This window comes from Monodon monoceros, unplaced genomic scaffold, assembly GCF_005190385.1.
Source record: "Monodon monoceros isolate NGI ecotype Baffin Bay Population unplaced genomic scaffold, NGI_Narwhal_1 Super_Scaffold_18, whole genome shotgun sequence".
In the NCBI taxonomy this organism is placed as follows: domain Eukaryota; kingdom Metazoa; phylum Chordata; class Mammalia; order Artiodactyla; family Monodontidae; genus Monodon; species Monodon monoceros.
This window is the reverse complement of record NW_021703774.1, coordinates 55,314,900-55,335,570: the sequence shown is the minus strand read 5'-3', so window position 1 is coordinate 55,335,570 and position 20,671 is coordinate 55,314,900. Positions and strand designations below refer to the sequence as shown.

General features: G+C 38.4%; 1 protein-coding gene across 9 annotated transcripts in view; it reads left to right on the top strand.

Moving 5' to 3' along the window:
- DNM3 (dynamin 3) overlaps positions 1–20,671 on the top strand; it is a 569,209-nt gene that overhangs the window by 544,055 nt on the left and 4,483 nt on the right. For 3 of the 9 annotated variants that reach the window (XM_029227256.1, XM_029227255.1, XM_029227254.1), the window contains one exon: positions 15,683–20,595. The exons of 4 other annotated variants lie outside the window; for them this stretch is intronic. In XM_029227256.1, the coding sequence (XP_029083089.1) occupies positions 15,683–15,752 (70 nt within the window). In that variant the 3' untranslated portion in view covers positions 15,753–20,595. Of the gene's footprint in view, positions 1–98; positions 2,265–15,682; positions 20,596–20,671 lie in introns of those variants that run through there. 2 more of the 9 variants (XM_029227249.1, XM_029227253.1) reach the window with 2 other exon arrangements.

The window sequence follows — 20,671 nt, the reverse complement described above, 5'->3', positions numbered from 1 at the left end:
TAAGGTCTCCCTGTTTTGTTTTCAGCCAGTCCCCTGAATTTTGAGTAAGAGCAAACCCATGATTCTTATGAGTGTGTCTTTGCATCCCTAATATCAAGGTTTGGTGCCATGAAGGACGAAGCTGCCGAGCCTTGAAGTTGTGGGCTCAGGGTTCACGGACAGTTAAGCGACTTGTGGGACTAGCCTGTCTGACTCCCCAGCAGTCATGTACTGGAAACACCCTGACTTACTTCCTCCTCAACAGCCCTCTAAGAGTACGACTTCTTTTAGCAGCTGAGTGTCTTTGGACAAGTGATGAATTCATCTTGTGATTTCTGATTTCAGCCATGAGCTTTCTATTTTCCTCGACATCCTTCTCCTTTAAAGAACAAACAAATAAAAATATGATTAGGTGTTCTGATTTTTCAGGGAACAGTTTTTATATTTAGCAACTGGATTTAAAAGTCAAGCAAGGATTTTTACAAAGTATAATTGCTGAGAATAGAAACAGCTTTGAGGCGTTCTTTCTGACTCTTAGTATTTAAGGCATCTCATGAGGCTACTATGTAACAAAATTAGTTACAGAAATCCCAAATGTAATTAATAATTTGTTGCAGGTTTAACATGAGTTGTCACGATGCTTAACATATTGTAATGAAAATGGGAATTTGGCCACAAGCTGCTCACTAAAGAAAAGCGTCCAATTTAATCTGAGCCCCACAATTAGATATTTCATCAAAATCATTCAAATGCCACAGTGATTCTGGTTGTAACATAATAATTCACTGAAGTGAATCAATGGTTAATGTCAAAGGTTTTCATTCTTCAGGTCTTGGTTTCATTCTGGTTCAAGTGGAAGTAAAATTAGCCTGGTGGTTTCCTTCTTGGGTATAGCAAACTTGAGTCTACTTTACACAAACATCTGCGTCCCGCCACAGTCCAGAATGACTGGCAGTCTGTTTAGGCAAGGCCCAGGAATTTGGGAGCTTTGCAGATGTGTCAAGGTAGATTTCAGATTGCCTTTCAGTTTTCAATGTGCCCCTTATCTTACTTTTCCAAACTTCTGATGGTGCAGGAGTGTACAAGAAAATGGAAAATAAGAAAGGATCTGCATGAGGCAAAGTACAAACAGCAGAAATGCAGACAGGCAGCAGGGCAGTAAATATAACAATATAGCATATACCATACCAGCCCCATGCTAACTGGCATTGAGTTAAGGGAACAACTGCTTCCATGTCCCACGACCAAGAATAGCAAATAGCTCTGTCATTGTTCTCGTTTGGCACTCTAAATTGCTAAGCTTCAACAGTGTAGGGAAAGCCTTTCTGAGTTTCAGGGTACCTAATCCTGCCCCTGGTTTCACCTGATTGAGGAAGACAGCCAAGACGGGAGTCTGGCACAAGAGCCACTGACCAGTGAAAAACGCACAGCCAATAATTGTTTTTCTTCCTGCAGCCACTCAGCAGCAAACTGTCACCAGTTGGAATCTGCTGAATGTTCCTATATATAAGTTGATGTCAGCTTGGAGAAAAGAATTCTACCCAGCGTAAGCAGACCCACAGTCTTGTAGACACACACAAGCTAGTACTTCTGTTTCATCACTGCCCTCTTTTGTCTCCCTCACTGTCAGAAAAGAATGATTTTACAGGGAAAATCTTCATTTTCAGGCAGTTGTGGTCAGATGGCATGCTTTTCAATGACTTGAGAGATTCATGGCACAACATGATCCATGGCTCTTTCACCTCTAAATTTTATATAAGCAGCAAACTCCAAGAATGAGCTGCTGGACGCCTCTTCCTCCCTCTGACTTATCAGCTACGAGGAGAAATTAGAAGTGAAATTTAGCTTACTGGAGCTGCTTTAGCCGATAGCCAGGAAATTAAACATGAAAATGTAAATGCTGCATCTTTCTCTCAGAATGTGCTTTACATGCCTCCCTCCAGCAGAATGAGAAAGGAGTTGAGGATTTAACTGAGGGTTTGACGGCTTTTGTCTGCTTGTCATAACTTTACTGCTGCTTAAACATAGAATTTTTAAATGCCCAACGTTAAAACCTTTAGCTTACTCTAGCCAACATATTGTAACCATTGTCTAGGGGAACCTCTGAATCTAAACACATATTTACACCCTTTAGTTGCCAAATGAAATCCACCTGGCTTACCCAATGCTGTTTCCCAAAGAATATTACACTTTTGGTCTGGCCAGTATTTTTAAATGCAGGGGACCGGGGGGTGGGGTTGGCGGGGTGTTGGAAATGCATTGGGTTTGCAAGAATCTGCATGTGTACTGATGCCACATTACCGGTATTTAGGTGAAGTTTAGATCATATGGCAACTCTGACCAGAAATAGAATTCCTACAGAGGGCAAAGTCCAAAGCCACAAGGAACTGAGGCAGCCTTATCATGGCACAGTACTTTCTTTTCTTTCTGGCTACTTTTCAGGCGTCAGAGCCACATGATAGGCAAACCTGCAAATAACAAGTGCTCTAATTTCTGAAATTAGTTTTTAACCATTCCCATGAACACCAGGAAATGTCCACTCCTGTTTTCCAGTCAAAATTATCTGCTCACATGAATTCTAGAAAGAACACATTCCATCCAAGGATCAGGAAAAAAATCCTTAATCAAAATGGCAAATAGCAAAATTCTCAATCATTCATGGTCAATGACAAGGCCAGGCCTTCTTGATTTTAATTGCTCAGACACGTGGAGAATTCCAAATCTTTGTGACATCAGCATTTTCCCCCATTGGGATTAGTTTAAACACTGAAAAACAGGATAATACTGTTCTTGCTGCTATTATGGGAACCCAGTAAATATGCAAGTTAATATAAAATTTAGAAATATGCTTCATCCCTTTCCTATTTTTTTTTGTTTGTTTTGTTTTGTTTTTTGTAGAAAGGCTAATGAACCAACTGAGACAGAGAATCAGCTAAAGACTAGATAACCACCAACTAGATATACCACCACAAGTGAATCCCCAAGCTTCTATGGCAGTGTTGAAAACCAAGAGAAAGGAGACCTCAGGTGGCTTTGAATATGATTTGGAAAATAATCATATTTTACAATCAAATATGCCAGTTGCCTCCACCATGTAAATACTACCTGTATTAGGTTTCAGATTTTCATGATCAGCCTTATCTAAATTTCAGTGAATTTTGCATTCATCTAGAATGAGACGTTTTATGAGAGTAGGAGACAGGAAAGCCTTTTCAAAGGTATTTTGCAGCCCAAGAACCTAAAATGGAATTATTCCACTTGGGAATGGATAATTATGTAAGATATATTCTGTACCACGTGTATTTTTTTAACTTTGTATTAGGATTACTCTCAAAGCCAGTTTTAAAAGTGAATGAAGTTTTTCCCTCAAATAAATCTCCTCCTAGTCTCGTGTTCAAGGGTCTCCGCCAGAAAGTCTGCACACTGCTTTGCCTTTAGACCACCATTCATGGAGGAAAGCTATAAAAACTGAGGAAAACGCCTACTTATTTTTAAAACAACTAGAATTTCTTCTTGCTTCTTAGTAGTATTGGAAAATATTTTAATAACTAAAATAATAAAACTTCATGTGAGGCCAATTCTACATTAATTATTGCCTCTTGGGGTGGAAAATTAAGGAAACATTAGTAAATGTGTTAACTAGAGAAACCACTGCGCTAATTTCCCTGCACGTATCTCGGTCTAAGGTCACAATAAAATCCATACTGTACATAGCCCTTAAAAGAAAGCAAACTCACAGTTTTAGCTCTAACAATAGTAGTATCAGAATACTCAGGACTGAAATTAATGGACCATAAAAATCCCTGTGATTCATCAGTAGAATTTGATTAACCTACTTAAATGCTCTACAGTTCAGTTTAGGGACCTGTAATGAGGGTTGTTGATATGATTGCTTGATTTGTTTTAATATTTCAAACACTCTACCCCATTACCATCTTAATACTCGAAAACTAATGAGTATTTGAAAACTCATTTTAAAGCACCGTATCTTTGAATAAACATGTTGAAATCGTGTTTCTTGCTTTTGCTTAAAACTTTGGTGTGTGATTGATGCCACCTTGTAGATTTCCCTCTTTTTTTTTACTGTACTCGCCTCCTTCAACCCGGGACCTTTTCTATTTGATATATAGTGTTTATCCAGTCTTCTAGGTGTGTGAACAACACATGGGGCACTCATACCAATGACCATTGTTACTGTGTTGTTCCCTTCCCTGTAGAGCAAGAAGTCTCAGCAAAATATTCTTGAGGGTCCCAAGGAATCTTTGCAATTTACAAATACTTTCACAGTCTCCGGAGACTCTTCAGGTTTCTGTCAAAATGATGTCATTTTTATCATTAGAGTTAACTTTTCTATTTTTGTCTATAGATTTCATACCACTTATTAAAGTGCATTTTGAGGTACAAAAATTTGAAGCTAGAATAAGGAAGGTAGCACTGACCGTTGTCTCCAGTCCAGAAAGCAATGTTAAATCGGAAAGGCAAGGTTTTAGGACATTTCTTTTTACTGCATTCTCATTGCACTCCTGCTTTGTACCCCAGTCCTTCTGATTCCCCTTGTCTGTCAGTTGGGCCCTACACCCAGTTATACAGGACAGTCTTCCTTTGGTTACTTCTGTCTGACACCTGCCTTCTAGCTGTGTTTGGCAGGCCAGCAGGATGAGGTAATAATCAGAAGAAAATGTTCTGGTTCTTTGGCCTCATCCATGTACAACATTATTCAAAACAGTTTTCTGTGAGTGAGAATAGAGTTGCTTTGAGTTCCCTTGGCCTAACATTCTGTGGTGATGTGGAGGAACAAAACTGTAAACTTTTTTGATCCCTTCTAGAATAGTGGAAATATAAATTATACCTGCCTTTGTCCATCCTCTCAGTGATGTTTACAGACAGATATATGTAGAAATGAGAGCCTTTCATTTGTAAACATTCTGGCTTTACTCTCTCCAAGTCCAGCCGTCTTCTTAAGCACAGCTCCCATGGTCGTTACAGTCGTGTTTTCCTAAAAGCATATTTTGTGAACTATTTCTCCAAGATGATGGCAGTTTTTGTAAGACAGATGCCTAAAAGACATATGGTTTTCATAGATTTTTCCGTCTAGACTAGCTTTATTTAGTGACTTTTGGTCTGAATTGGTCCAGTTAAATTTTCTGTAGGAGCCTGTATAAAATTTTTAAACGTGGGCATACCACTAAGGTGTAAAACAAAAAGTTTGACTTCTTGTTGGCGAGCGATTAAAAGGGATTGGTTGAAACTTTCCTTCAGGTTAAGTAATTCTGATCATACTGTACGCCCACTCGTCTATTCCTCTCCCACAACACTGTCCAAAATGGAAAGGCTTACCCTAAAAATCCGGTAACTGTTAAATTCATATGCTTCTCACTGTTTTCCTGAGTAAATTCTTTGTATTCCAGTTGATGTATGTGAATGTGTTAGAAAGCTCTAGTTCTTTCTGCAGACTCTTTACATGGCCCAGGGGACATATGATTCCTTGCCCTTTTAGCACCAGTTTTTACAAACACAGAATTTCCCTCATTTTAAAAAAACACCCAACAAGCCACTGAGTAAAGGAGACGAACATACAGGAGTTTTCGTAGTGCCTTCAAACACCAATGAAAAATTTCATTCTAAAATGCGGTTTTTGAGCCATCATCAAAGACTCATTTAGCAACAATATGACACTTCAAGAGAAAAAGAATAACTTCTAGACTTGCCCAGAAAGCAGCCTTTTGCTCCCTCTTTTGTAAGAGCTAACACCGCAGATCCGTTCCCAGTTTAACTGCATCAGGACGAGGAGACTCGTGGAAGGGAGAAAATGTGGGCCGTTCTGTCTCCACCAGTATCATCACTTGGCTTCGCACTAAGCATTTAATTGGACTCGGTCACATATTTGTTCACTGACATGGCAGCTTGCAAGGCACACCGCCTCTCTGTTTTTCTGTTTGCTTTCAACTTTTTTGTTTTTAAAATTTGAACTCTAAGGCATGTTAGAGCTCCTCCTGCTGGAATTTTTTTTTTTTTAATCACTGGGATTCTAATTAGTAAACAGTAACTCGTCTCCATTTTCTCCACTCTGACTGATACGAGTGACCGGAAAAATACCACATGGTGCATTTAAAACTGGCCTTTTAATTCACCGGGTATCACAGGTCAGGCAGAAATGAAACGCTGGCACAACGTAAATCTTCTGTAAGTCTTCAAATTCCCTGTGCTCAGTTTTTTCTTGTTGTTGTTCTTACAAAAATAAGAGGAATTGGAAAGTTAACTTTTGCATCAGTATTCCTAATTACATATTTACCCTCTTTGAGATAAGGCCCCACGTCAGATATCATGCCCGAAAGCTTCTTGCTCTCTATCAGAAAGGGGCAAAAGGTCTTTTCCACCTTTCCAAAGCAGAAATGAATTTTACACTTTCTTATAGAGATCCAGTGTTGCCTTTTCCCTCCCCATCCTTGCTTGTTTTGCTTCTTCTGCCTGAGTTGAGATGACAAAGGAATATGCATCTCAGAAGTAGAAGTTTGCCTCTCCCAGTAGCTAGTCCTTAGCACCTCCTTCCCAACTTCTCCTCCTTCCCCCAGATGTCTGAGTTGGCCAACCCCTTCCCCTGGTGCCTGGGGTGGGAGTGAGGGGAAGGGCAGGGAGAAGAGGACAGAAGAAGATGAAGAGGGTTAGAAATAGTTTTACCCCAGCTACCATCAATGGGAGTAGGTTTCTACATACAGCATGTAAGTTCTTAGATCTCTTTGGGCATTTCTTGAAAAAGAGAGAGAGAGGGAGAGAGAAGGGAGGAAGGGAAGGAGGGGGAGAGAGAGACAGAGAGAGAGAAAGTCTTCCGAGGGGACACTGCCTAACTTCTTTCAATAGCCATGTGTGTGTAAATCTCTTTAAAAGCCACATCCTCTCTCTCTATGTAGTTTTCTCATCACTGTATTCCTCTTACCTTCTGCTTCTCTGCATACCTTTTAGTCTTTTTCTCTACCCAACTTATCTGTCGTCAGTGATACAGTACAGAAGCTAAAATATAAAAATTAATCTCAGAAGTAATGCTTTTTAGGAATCATATTTTAAAACAACTAAAAGCCCTCCAAAAGTTATTTGTTTTAAGAATTAGGACTTGGAGCAAAACAAGTAATTTTGCCACTTGTGCTAAAGAATAAGACAATACTTGATTTCTCAAACTGACAGTACTTTTTCTAGCTTTTTTTCCCTTCATACATACTATCTCCTATTCCTGGAATGCCAGTCCCCTCAACTTGTTTTGTTTTCTTCAAGTCCTTCCAATCCTCCAACCTCTTTCCATCCCCAGGCTAAGACTCCAGGTGTCCCTGAAACTCTTGAGGCATAATCCTGCCGTAGCACTTACCCAACTGTGGACACTGTTTACTTGTCTCTCTTCCCAGCTCAAGTAGAAACTCCTGGGCAGCGACTGTCTTTATTTCTGTACCTCTAACTCTTAATACAGCACCTAGCACATAAACAGGGCTTATTGAGGTAATGAAAGAAAACAAAATGTGTTGATGTTTGGTGTTTAATCAAAGTTTATTTTTAGAATTAGCCCAATATTTAGTGTATTTTAAGAAACAATTTAAACACACTTTCTCTCTTGTTCTGTTCTGTTGAAAACCTTGCCTGGCTAATTCTTTTTACAGCTCATAAACTGAGCAGATTTAATGTGGGTAAATCATCCCTTAAGCTGCCTTTTTGCTGCAGCCACAGAAGTGGGTTTATCAGTACCATCCTTACGGGTGAAATCCAAGTCAGATACTTAAAATAAAGTAAGGAAAGTGTGGCAAGGTAGGTTATATTAGCACTTATCTCAGAGACTAAGTTATACAGTATACTATATGTTTGCATCATCAAATAAAAACTGTGGACTGTTTTTCTCCTTATGTTCTTATTTCAAAGTCTATCAATTGATTCATACTTTCCCAATAGCATACATTATAAAATCGTGGGTTCATTTTCACAGGGGAAAGAAATGCTGGCTCTAAAATGTAGCAAGAATCATATTAGAGAATTTTTTGAATCCTTTAAATGGACTCCAAGTTCTCTGTTCTTTCCAACATCTACTGTAAACTATTCTTGGACAGTATTGGCTTATTCTGTTACTAAAGCTAAAAGGCCAAAAATATGCTGGATAGCATCCTATAGTATTTTTGATAATAAATTACAAAATATTATCTTCCATGTGGACAAAATCATGACTGTTTATAGCATTTTTCTGAACTTATTAGCCTTAGATTTTTTAGACGTGTAAAACCTGTTTTTTGAATAAATGCTCAAATCGAGAAGCAAAGCACAACACAATGCTGAAATTTAAAACGCTGTGTCCCATAACCTGTTCTCTTAGAGCAGACATTAGCAAGAGGAAGTCCTGGGTCATAGTTAGTTACCTTTCCATTTCACCGGGAGGCGTGCTCCTGTCTGATTTATCCTTGGGGATGTTCACTCATTCATGTTCTTGAACTTCTGGTAGGGACACTGCCCCCTGCAGGTGCTGTGGAAGGCTGCAGGCAGGGTAAGGAGTAATCTCAGGTTTTAGGAAAGCTTATAACGTTGTTCAGATGCCTTAAACTTTGAAAAATGATGCAAGGATTAAGTAATTCAAGAGGGTCGTGGAGAAGAAAGGCGTTTCCGTTCCTGGGAAGGAGATACTATGGGCATCTCCCAACTCAACTGATTCTGACGCCACCAGAGCCATTTTTGCCTGGAGCCACTCTAGAGCCGAACGCAGCAGAGTGCACTGTGGGAGGCTCTCTTCACAATTTTAGAAAACTCAGAAGCAGTTTTTGCTTTTTTTCTCTTTTGTTTTCTAAGAAATTCGTCCAATGTAGCCCTCAAAAAGGAGGTGCCTTACTTCTTGTGCTTAGGTAGAGAAAAACCTTCATTTTTTTTTTTTTTTGATCTGTTTCATCAATAAAATTAAAAAGTTGTGCAACGGCTTCCCTGGTGGCACAGTGGCTGAGAGTCTGCCTGCTGATGCAGGGGACGCGGGTTCGTGCCCCGGTATGGGAAGATCCCACATGCCGCGGAGCGGCTGGGCCCGTGAGCCATGGCCGCTGAGCCTGCGCGTCCGGAGCCTGTGCTCCGCAGCGGGAGAGGCCACAACAGTGAGAGGCCCGCGTACCGCCAAAAAAAAAAAAAATAAAGTTGTGCAAGTTGGTATTAGATTCTCATGGCTCCTGGAAACCTGAGATGTATAACTCTCTCATGATCCTAAATGCAATTATCTGTAAATTAAATTTTGAGACAGTTATATCTTAAAGCTTCACCTATATCTAATAAGTAGAACTTAACGGTATAAATGAAGCCTATTGCATATCCTTTTTTAATGCAAATAACTATCCTCTTAGGCAGATAGCATTCCCCTAGAAGTATCAATCTTTGAATACTTTTTTGAGGGTTTTCCTTTTTTTTTTTTTTTAAATTTGGGTCCACCTAGCCAACTAGGTTGGATTTCAATCATACCCTCTCCAAAGATGAGAGTTTGGAATGCATGGTTAGATGTGCTTAGTTTCTATACCTACTGCCATTTTCATGAGCAAATACAAGCTTCCCTAAACAAGTAGTTATTCTTCTGGTGATGACTAACAAGAAAACTACCATAGCATAATATCTTTGTCTTTATAAAATAAACCTAAAACTGACCCATGCTTGAGTCTAATTTCCAAAGGTATCAAAGTATTTCTACAACCATTTCTTCATCTTTCTTAAGATTTTTTTCCAGCACTTTCTCTTTTTGCTTTTACTTTACCTGGCAAGTGAAATGAATTGCTAATGAAGCAAGGACAAAATCATTTATTATGTCTTAGAACAGTTTTCAAAGCACTATCCCAGGACCAGCAGCATCAGCATAATCTGGGAACTTGCTAGAAATATCTCACCCCTTTAAAAATTCTGTGTGGGACCTAGAAACCTGTGTTTTAACAAGTCCTCTGGGGAATTCTGATGCACTGTCCAGTTTGAGGACCATAGCCTTAGAACATGCCAACATAACTGCCCAATAGAAAGAATCCTGGCCTGGGAGTCATGATATCTTGTTTTAAGCACAGGAAAGGACAGAGCCTGAGCTACATAGACCCAGGCTGGCTCACATACTTGCCAGATAGATAAATCCCACTTCCCATCTTGAAGAGGAATAAGGGCAGGGGCAGAAAGACCAAGCCATTTCAGTAATCAGTGTTATGCTGATTACCAGGAAGCAGGGAGCTAGAGGAAAGGTAGCTTCCATCCTCACCCCCATTCTGATGCACCCCTGTTAAGACAGTCTCCCATCATGAATACCGAGAACCAGTTAACCCAAAGAAGAGCAGATGAGAATTTAGTTCTTCCATTCTTAGAAGAGAATCGAACAAAACAATAAGACAGCTGACCATTCTTCTCTCTTATCAGTGTAGCCAGTTGCTCCCCCACCATGCCTCCCACCCCAAGTGACCGTTTGACTTTCTTACAAAATTTGTCATTGTCCAAAATACTGCAAACGGTCCATCCCTGCAGCTACAAATGCAACGTCAAGTATTACATCTTTCCCTTTGATTTGGAAGCAGAAACATAGCTTTTCTATCGTAACCATAAGCCGCCCACACACAACAGTGTTTCAATAAACACTAAGTGATGCAAGATGCTCCATTGCAATATAATGGGTAACTTAATGAAGCCCATCACTGCACAAAGTAACAGAGGAAAATTTGGTACAAAACAAATAACTCTGCTTGGCCCAAAATAAACTCTCTTATGAGGTGAATGTCTTTGGAAACTCTGAATGGTTAGGACCTAGACCAATGAAATGAACCTTAACAGTAAACCTTAAATGTTTTTCTGGTGTTGAAGTTGGCAAACATCTTCACACTGAACAAGAAAATTCACACTGAACAACTTAATGCTTCTCTTGAATTGCTTTCTATAGAGATTATTGGGGGATTATTCTTTTAGAAATAAGATGATGCTCATTTCTTCCAGTAGGGTTGACAGACTTTTTTTTTATAAGTAAAATTATTTTATATATAAATAGTGAAGAAGTTAGTAATCATAAGCTTTCATAATCTATGACACTGACACATTAAAAAAAACAAAACAAAACACCGAAACACTGTAATCTTTACTTAAACATTCTAAGACCGAGACAGTGAAGCATTTGAACACACTTTTTAGGGTTGTTTTTTTTTCCCTGAAATAATGGCCAGTTATGCTATTGTAGTTACCTAAGCAAGCTGTTGTAATTACCATCAGTCAAGGGTTGACAGACTCTAGGATTTTTAATTACTCAGTACATATATGGGTTACTTTAACCTGAAACCAAGCATATTTTAAAGATGTTATAATTATTTTAAGAGAACATGATGGAAATTTTATCTTTCTTTTTCTTTTTATCATTAATTCACCACACAGGTGTGCAGTGCCTAGTCAATGCCTTAGGAACTCCGTTAAAGTGCTCATAATGGGGGGCTTCCCTGGTGGCGCAGTGGTTGGGAGTCCGCCTGCAAAGGCAGGGGACGCGGGTTCCCGCCTTGGTCCGGGAAGATCCCACGTGCTGCGAGGCAGCTGCGCCAGTGCGCCAGAACTGCTGAGCCTGCGCTCTGGGGCCCGCGAACCACAGCTGCTGGGCCCGTGTGACACGGCTGCTGAGGCCCGCGCACCTGGAGCCTGAGCTCCGCAGCAGGGGGGGCCGCCGCGGTGAGAGGCTCGCGCACCGCAGTGGGGCGTGGCCCCTGCTCACAGAAGCTAGGGAGAGACCGCGCGCAGCAACGAGGACCCAACACAGCCAAAAATAAATAAAACAAAAAATAAATTTATTTTTTTTAAAAAAGTGCTCATAATGGATAGGTTCTCCTGATTTATTTATTTGAAAAAAATATTATGAGCCAAAGGCGACGCCGAGTTCTGGGATACAGTGGTAAACAAGACAAACAAAAGACCTGGCACATAGCAGAAAGTTATATTTTTCTGGTCTCCTGCCTTGCCTTCTATGTGCAATTGCCCATTACCGTTGACCTTGTTGTGTCCCATCAGCATGGTCCAAAGATTGGGGTGGAGATTAATGAGAAGTTGCTGTTCCATCAGAGTATTTCAATCTTTCTATTCTCTGTCTCCATCACTGAACTCCTCCATTCCACCTCTTCACTTAATTTCTAGTTTCTTTAACCCCATTATAGACCTTCATTCTCTCATGACTTTCACATTTTATGTGCCACAGTTAAAATCATATTTGCCCCTGCTTTGACCACATTATTGTATTTTCAAGCTCTGAGAATATATTCTCAGTCTGACTTACAAAATTTTGCCTCCTTTTTTCCACATAAATGGGGTGCTATGGTAAAACCACTTGCATACTTCTCTTATCCCATTCATCTTCCACTATGAATAATAGGTTTTGAGTTTTTAAAAATCATGCAGCATAATACAGTCCACATAGTACATGCTCAATAAATAATACATGCAATGCATAAGTGGGAAGCATGTTATAGATCACCTAGTCTGAGTCTCCTGTGTCATAGATGAGAAAACTGAGGCTTAGAGAAGTTTAGTGATTAATGATTATACATACTGGCAGTTGGAGCCAGAATCCACATCTTTTGACTTCTGTGTAAACTTGCTGCCTCAAATATAAACCTCTGACAAATGCCTCAAAAGATTGCATCTCTGGCCTCATTGGACCCGCTCACCTTGACCTGGTCTGTACTCTAACCTGGCTAAACATCCTTGTGTAGGTACTTTTCAGTCATTCGTTTGTCTACTATTTAATAAATATTTTTATTTTATTTTTTTGCGGTACGCGGGCCTCCCGTTGCGGAGCACAGGCTCCAGACGCGCAGGCTTAGCAGCCGTGGCCCACGGGCCCAGCCGCTCCGCGGCATGCGGGATCCCCCCGGACCGGGGCACGAACCCGCATCCCCTGCATCGGCAGGCGGACCCTCAATCACTGCGCCACCAGGGAAGCCCTTAATAAATATTTATTCACTGCCTTCTAACCACATTATACAATGATGAATATACATAATAAATACAGAATATGTCATCTCTGCACTCAAGAAATTTGCAATCTACTGGAGGACACAGGCAATAATCTAGTAAATAAATACATAATGGCAAACAGAGTTAAGTGCTATGATATACATAAAACTATGAAGCCATGAGGAGTGGTGGTTGGAAACTATAGGATGGTCAGGAAGTGCTGAGGAATGACATTTAAGCCAAGAACAAAAGGATCAGAAGAGAACTCAGTGTGCATTCCTTTCTGTCTTGGCTACAACCCTTGGTCAAAGCTATCACACATGCATGAAACAATTTCCAACCCACCATGCCACACTGTACTCTGCCCCTCACTGCAATTGTCATTTAAGATCCACTTTTTTCAAATAAAATCCCCTAATTAAGTCCATCCCATTATTAAGCCTCTGGTAGAGTTTCCCTTTTTCAAGTTCAAATTCTGGCCAACTCTCTTGCCCCTCCTGTAACTGCTTAAATGCTAAGAATATATTTCTATAGGTTATGTGACTAATTGTCAAACTCCCTGAGGAAGAGCCTATGATTTACTATTTATTCCAAACATCTGCTGAACAACTGAGCAGTCAAATACCCTGTAGGTAGAGTTTCCAAGAGTCTAAATCCTACATGCCATTGTAGCTTTTTTTTTTTTTGCAAGAGCAATGATTTACTAAAACAAAAAAAAACCCCTTAATATAATGTAAAGATCAATGGTTATCACAAGTATTCATAAGTTGTTTCTTACTTCTAGGAGTAACTTTCATTTATTCATTTTGTCAAACATTCAGTGGCTGAATGACAAGCCCTGAGCTAGACACCACAAGAAAATGAAGATGAGTGAGACAGCCCATTTCTAATCAGTTGCAATAAGCATATAAACCTAATTCTAGAAATATGTTGAGATTCTACAGAAGCATCAAGATAGGGAAAGGTAGGTCAGAGAAGACTTCACCAAGGTGAGTCTTGCGGGAGGAATAGCAGGTTCCAGCAGATAAACAAAAGAACATTGAGAACATAATTGAAGGCAACACCCTGCTAAACACTCTATGAAACAGCTCAAGTGGACATGACCTCTGGCCTCTGGAAACTTCACATCAAAGGAGAAAATGATGTAGGTTCAAATCCAGGACATAAGTTAAACAAATATGGCCATTTCAAATGAAAATGAGCAGTATGCTAGTGAAAGCGCAGGTGTTTTTGCATGGTCATAAGTGAAAAGGAAATTATAGGAGGATTTTTCCCAGCAGGAAATTACCGAAACATTTCAGGTGGTCATGGTAGCAGGTAGCCTTTCTGCAGGAAAAGGACTTACTTGTTTACTCAAATTAAAGAGCTAGTAGGGATTGGTTTAGTTTCATAACTGTGCCTATAAAGTATCTCTAATTACACTTTCAAAAACTGAGCGCCTGCTTAGTAATAATGAGACTTAGTATAAGAGGTCAAACTGAAACGCACCTTCCCAAGGAAACCTTTCCTCTCAAGCCTCCTGGTCATTTTTCAAGTACAGGAGGCAAAAGAAACTCTACTAAGATCTATGAGTTTGTGCTTAAGTGGTCAGTATTTGTACCATTAATCAACAAGGGCTCTTTTGCTTTGATCTTTCCTTGACCATCTAATTTTATCTTATAGCTCTGTAATTTTTTAACATTTCATAACCATTTTCTTTAACTTTTCTAACTTCACTCCTTCATCCTAAGAAAAAATATTTGATTTGATCAATTTAATGTGTCCAATTTAATCTGTCCAATACAGAAGAAAATTTCATGACATGACTGTAATTCCAGAAGGGTTCTTTCTGAAAAAAATCAATGGGAGAGTTTTATCCAGAAGAAAGGTTTCAATTTGCAGAATTTGTTGAATTTTGTTGACTATAAACATTACTCTCTGAGATATGACATATAAAGTCAAGTACACACCCAAAAAAGCTTATTAATACATTTAGGAAATAAATGTATGGGTTCAGGGAATAAAGAGTATTAGTTGGTAAAGCTGAGATTCTCAGATATAGTAATATTTCGTTATCTGGAGTTTATTCAGCAACCTCAGCTATTAGAAACACCATTACCAACCAGAAAGTGAGCAATACTGTTGCTAAGAATAAAACGTTTAGGACCCAAAATAGGAACCAGAGCTCATGCAGTTTACTCAGGCGCTCACCTTGAGCCTGTTTACACTTATTGTGGAGAACTCTAAAAACCTTAATTTTTCTTTCTACTGCTTAGCAAATTAGAAGTAAAATACAGAATAAATTGGAGAAAGCTACTGCTAAAGACAATGAGAAGTGATAATTAACATCCAGACAGGGAGAAAAAATAAGAAGAATATTACTTAAAGGGAAATAAAAATTCAAACCCCATCAGTCTCTGAGGCCTAAATACCTTATTAGTTCCTGGAGTGGGCATAACATAGTACGCTTCGTACTCTGTTGACTGAGAAATATGCCATGTATTTCAGATGGCTTTTAAATGACTTAATATTTTTATTAGTATTGGGAGGGACAACTTCAGTTTTTAGCAACATTTGTATATGAAAAAATACCTCATTTAAAAACAAAAATGCTAGGTGAATGAAAGGTGACAGTATTAAATTATTACAAATGGCAGCCACTCCTGCTGACCTGTCTGTGCATGAGCATGTGCGTGACGGCTCTTTCTCAGTGTCTTTGGGATAACCTTCTGCTAGATATTCTACTTGTGTCTTTACCTGTCTCTTTCTCTCTTTCTAGCCGGAGACCACCCCCATCACCTACTCGTCCCACTATAATCCGTCCACTAGAATCCTCCCTGTTAGACTAAACGAAGTGTCTGGCATGGCAATTAATTACTAATGAATTATGCAAAAGCAAAATATTTGGTAACCGTTGCAGTAAATCATGAGTAGTCGCATGTGTGGATATCAGTCGGCAAGTAACCAGTTTTACTAATGCATTCATCACTCACCTTCATTGCTCATGATATGTCAAACTTTTGGGGTTTGACTCTTGAAAACTGCTGACTCTTTGAGGCTTTATATGTTGTATCAACCAAAGTAGATTGTATAGCAGCCCGCTACTTTGTGGGCCATTGGCCTACCCTGGCATATATTTGGAATTGCTTTGACAACTTTCCCAGGTTACCTACCAGATAGCCCATTCAATATAATTCCTAAGAGATAAGAGATGGTGGGCTTAGACCTAAATGATACATATTTATTTTTCCACATTCTGTTTTGACTGACGGAAATTATGTTGTCTATTATACATGTTTCCGCCTACGCCATGATTAGCTATTTAGATCCTTTCTCCTTCCTCTTTATTTCATAAAACTGCTAGGAAGTGATTTTTTAAAAGTTAGGATTCCTTAAAAATAAAACTTTTCCAGAAGCATGAGGTAGTTTGCAAAGGAAAAGTTAATGCATTGCTTGCTCTAGAGGGCTTCTCATGGCAATGTGTTTTGCTTCAAGCTAGAAGCATATTCAACAGTGAATTAAAGCTTGTTTTTTGGTAGTCAGTCAGTAAATTGGGCTACTTTCAGAGTTCAAGGAAGAAGCAAAATATCACATCTCTAGAAGTGTCTGTACAAATGTAATTTCTTTATTCACGTATATACTTACCTCCTCACAAGTTACAGTGAAGGCTGATATGGAAAATATTTAATTTTTTATATTGATCTAATTTTAAGCATGGCTAATTATACTTCAACACTAATTCCAGTTGATTTAGTTAGTTAGTTAGTGCAAAAATATGTCTCCCTTTCCATGCTAATATTTAACTTCCTAATATAAAAATTTAGCCTACCTTTTAAACAGTTTAATGTAACTTTTTAATCGGTTCTAGGCTTTCTTAATAAATCCTGAGCCTTACTATGGGATAGCCATATTTAAAGAATGGGACCTGGAATGGAAAGAAAAGATGCCCTAGTTTGAGAGCAGAGCTCACACTCCTACAGTCGGACAACTTCAGAGTCTCTTTCCAGGTCATTCCAGAAAACAGTATTAAGACATCGAGATTTAAAGCAAATTGGCAAATTCTAACATTTCTAAAATTTATAAGAGCAGCTTAGTCTGAGGGTTAATAGTTCAGTCTTGAGGCTGACTTTTGGACTACCTAGAACTAGATGATTAGCATGTAGGAAACAGCCAGAAGCCAACCGGAATTTTGTCTGCTAACTGTTCCCAGACAGCAGACCAAGTATTCACTGCATAGTTGTGTCCCATGACACCATTTCATATTCTACAGAACTAAATCAGGTTTAACCAACTGAAATACCTCCCTTTGAAAGCAGCAAACATGATTTGTATGTTAACTTTAATTTCCTGTGTAGTTTATACCCAAAGCAGACGCCCATAAAGTATGAAGTAAAACTTTTAACCATTATTAAAAAGAGACCTTGCCAAGTTGAATGGCATTGTTTTGAACTTATTCTAAAGGGTTAAAACTAGTCCACTTAGGCAAAAATCAGAGAATACAAGATTTACAAAAAGGGCATTTCAACTTTTAAATTGCAAGTGACTGTATAAGAATGCCGCCCTAAATCACCACCCTAAATCTTCTCATATCTTTTTTTTTCTCATGGAAAAAAATTAACTCTTTGTGAATGGAACAGATGTGCAAAATACATACTGTATTTTTAAAATAGTGTTGCAGCTAAGTGGAAATAAGTTAAGTAAACATCCATAGTAAAATGAATAGTCTAAAGTGATATCTTTTCACAAAATTCCCTCTTTTTTAGGATCCCCTTTGCTCCTTCTTTTGAATTCTCTAAAATAGGCATCTAATAGATTATATACTTCAGGGTTTGGCTTTGTGCTGTATGTGGTTTTGCGTTTTGCTGTATTTCAAAAATTTCCTTTGGTTAAAGGAGAATGTTGTGGATAACCACTGATGTGTTCTTAGATCAGCACAAACCATGTCAAAGAAACCTGGGGATTTTTTTCCCCAGGTTTCTTTGCACCGATTTTATGCGTCATAAACAATGGCATTTGTCACCTTTGGCTTTTGCTCTCAGATTATCAGCCCACAGTTTCACTGTCCCGATTGTCTCTTCTTGTGTGTACATTTTTGTTTTACTTCTAAGTTATTTCTAATAGAACCCAGCCTCCCCTGGAATTTCAGCAGTCATGTTGGAGAATATTTTCAGTTTACTGCAGTATTGTGTCATATGATTAGTATTAATCCCATTTCCCAAAGGGTTTGTATCCTGCTAAAAGGAGATGTCAATGTAAATGAAGTCAGAAGCTCTAGGATGTGCGGAGTGTGAAGTACAGCGTTCATATCAGGCCTTAAGATGGGAATGTCGCTTAATGAGCTTTCTAAGTATTTCCCACACACTTCAGATCTTTTGTGTAACTTCATCCTGATTGCTCTGATGTTGTCTACACAACAGATGTAGCCCCATCATGTCTAGTGTAATAAAACGTACAGTGTTTTTAGGATTTGGAAAAGTAAACTGTATATGTTTATTTGATGGGTAAATCTATTTTATTGTCACATGCTAATTCTTGCATGCTTATTGACTAACTGGAATAGCCATTTACTCAATTGTGGACAGATGGTTGAAATAGTATTGATTTAGAACAGATATATTGAATTTCCAGAAATCATCTACCAAGATTACTCCTCTGAATATTGCTTTTAGCTGTGTTTTGTAACATAGAAGAGCAGTAGGGTCTGTTTAGTTAGCAAATTGCCTACTTGTTCAGATACAAACTCACTCTATTCCAAAACATTATAATAAAACCAAGTTCCTGTGATATAACTATAAGCCTTCTGACCTTAGAATTAAAGAGTAGTCATATAGATTCATTTTATGACTTTTTAGAATAGACTGTAGCCATAATTCTCAAATATGAAATGGGACCTAATACCAGTATGTGATAAATGTTGATGTTTTCTGTGTACACACATATTTTCTAAGCATGTGTCCCTATGTATACAGTATATACATAGTAAATTTGTGTAAGTACATGTATTTTGTGCCCCTGTGGGTAAGTAGCTTTAAAAATCACTTGTTAAAATGCCATGAGCATGAGTGTGATTGTGTGTGTATTGTATATATATGTATATGTTTGGGTGTAAATATTTATACATGTGTGTATGTGTGGGTATGAATATATTTTTTAAACTGTGTTAATACAAGAGTTAGCTTTAGAGTATTTGCCATAATATGTGATAAAAGTGGTTCATTTCTCATAACATACACGAGGTGTACAAAATTTTCTCCAGATTACATTCATTCTGAGAGGCACAAGGCTCAGAACTTCCACGACAACATGGTAGAATAACATCTACAGGCATTTGCATCTAAATTCACAGCATTGCTATCGAAGAAGAAACTATCTTTGCCAATATAGCTAGCTCATAGTAAGTGTAAGATCTGGAAACCTACCTTTAAGATCTCTGATTAGAATTATAAATTATTCTTAGATTGCTGAGGTGAATCTTAAAAAGCTAAGTTTGTCTACATAGTCATTTTCTTTCTCTACAGTAACTGTCGAAAAATAAAAATAGAGGGATACAGCAGTATAATACAAGTAGTGGATTTTCTGAGTAAGTTTGCTTAAAATGCAGGGAAGAAGTTATGTAACACCTCAGAGGCAGGTCATCCATCCACTTTTTCAGGTAAACATTTTTCGTTTGTCAAACAATGTAATTATTTGAAATGGACAGGAATCTCCTTAACATTAAGAATAAAGCTTAAATAGTAGGTCTCTAAACTATGGAACTCGATGAAAGAAGATAATATTTGAGACTCAAGCCATGAGTTTTATATCATTTCACTAAGAGGACTGCAAGCTGTGAGCTCAGAGTTTAATGTGAATGAAGCTAGATGGTTTCTAAGAAACAGTTATTGGTTCACTAGATCCCTCGTTCCTTTCTTAAAAGCTCAAATGTGTCTTCTAGAGCCTTCAGTCATCCTGTCTAGTTGGTATGTTTAACATTATGTGGTGCTCTGTATGGTGAAATTTTAAGAGTATTTTGAAGCATATGTAGTATATGCATTGCTATTTGTATATATGTTTAAGAATGTATGTATGTATGAGAGCAAGAGAGAGGAAACTCAAGGAAGAGTCTCCTGTTTGTCTTAAGACCTGCTCATACTGGTATATTGGTGAGACTTTTCACCTCTCTGGTCTGGGGTTTCACACATGGCTCAGCTCAAGGCTTCATTCCTTTTTAATTTTTACCCTCAAATTCCTTAATGTAATGTTTTTTAAATTACGATAAAATTACTCTGTCTAATCTCTTACATTGTATGTTGCCAATTTGCTAAAAATGATTCCTTCCAATCAGAAATTCCACCATTACTTGATTTGTGTTTAATTTTACATGTACAGCCTTTGTTTTGCTTGCCTGTATGTTTCTTTTCTCTCCCTTTTCTGAATCAAACTCCTCTTTTGCTTTTTTATATTAAGAAGCAGTGTACAGAAGCAAAATCTTGCCTTCTCTGTTGATTCTTTAATTAATTGGAGCCAGAGTACTTTCCCCTGTCTTCTTGGCACTTTCAGGCTTTCTTAATGCTGAGATATGGATGGACTCTATGAATGGAATTTTTGAAGCAAGTTCCTAAAGCTTGTATCATTCTTGAAGGTCATGTGTACCTATTGTGAAAATGTGAAGCTGTATTTCTGAACCTGAAATAAATGATAACATTTGAAGGACTCCCCCCTTCCTCATTCTTGTATATATTTGAGTCATGTCTATGCTTATCAGTAAGATCTGAGACTTGTAAATATT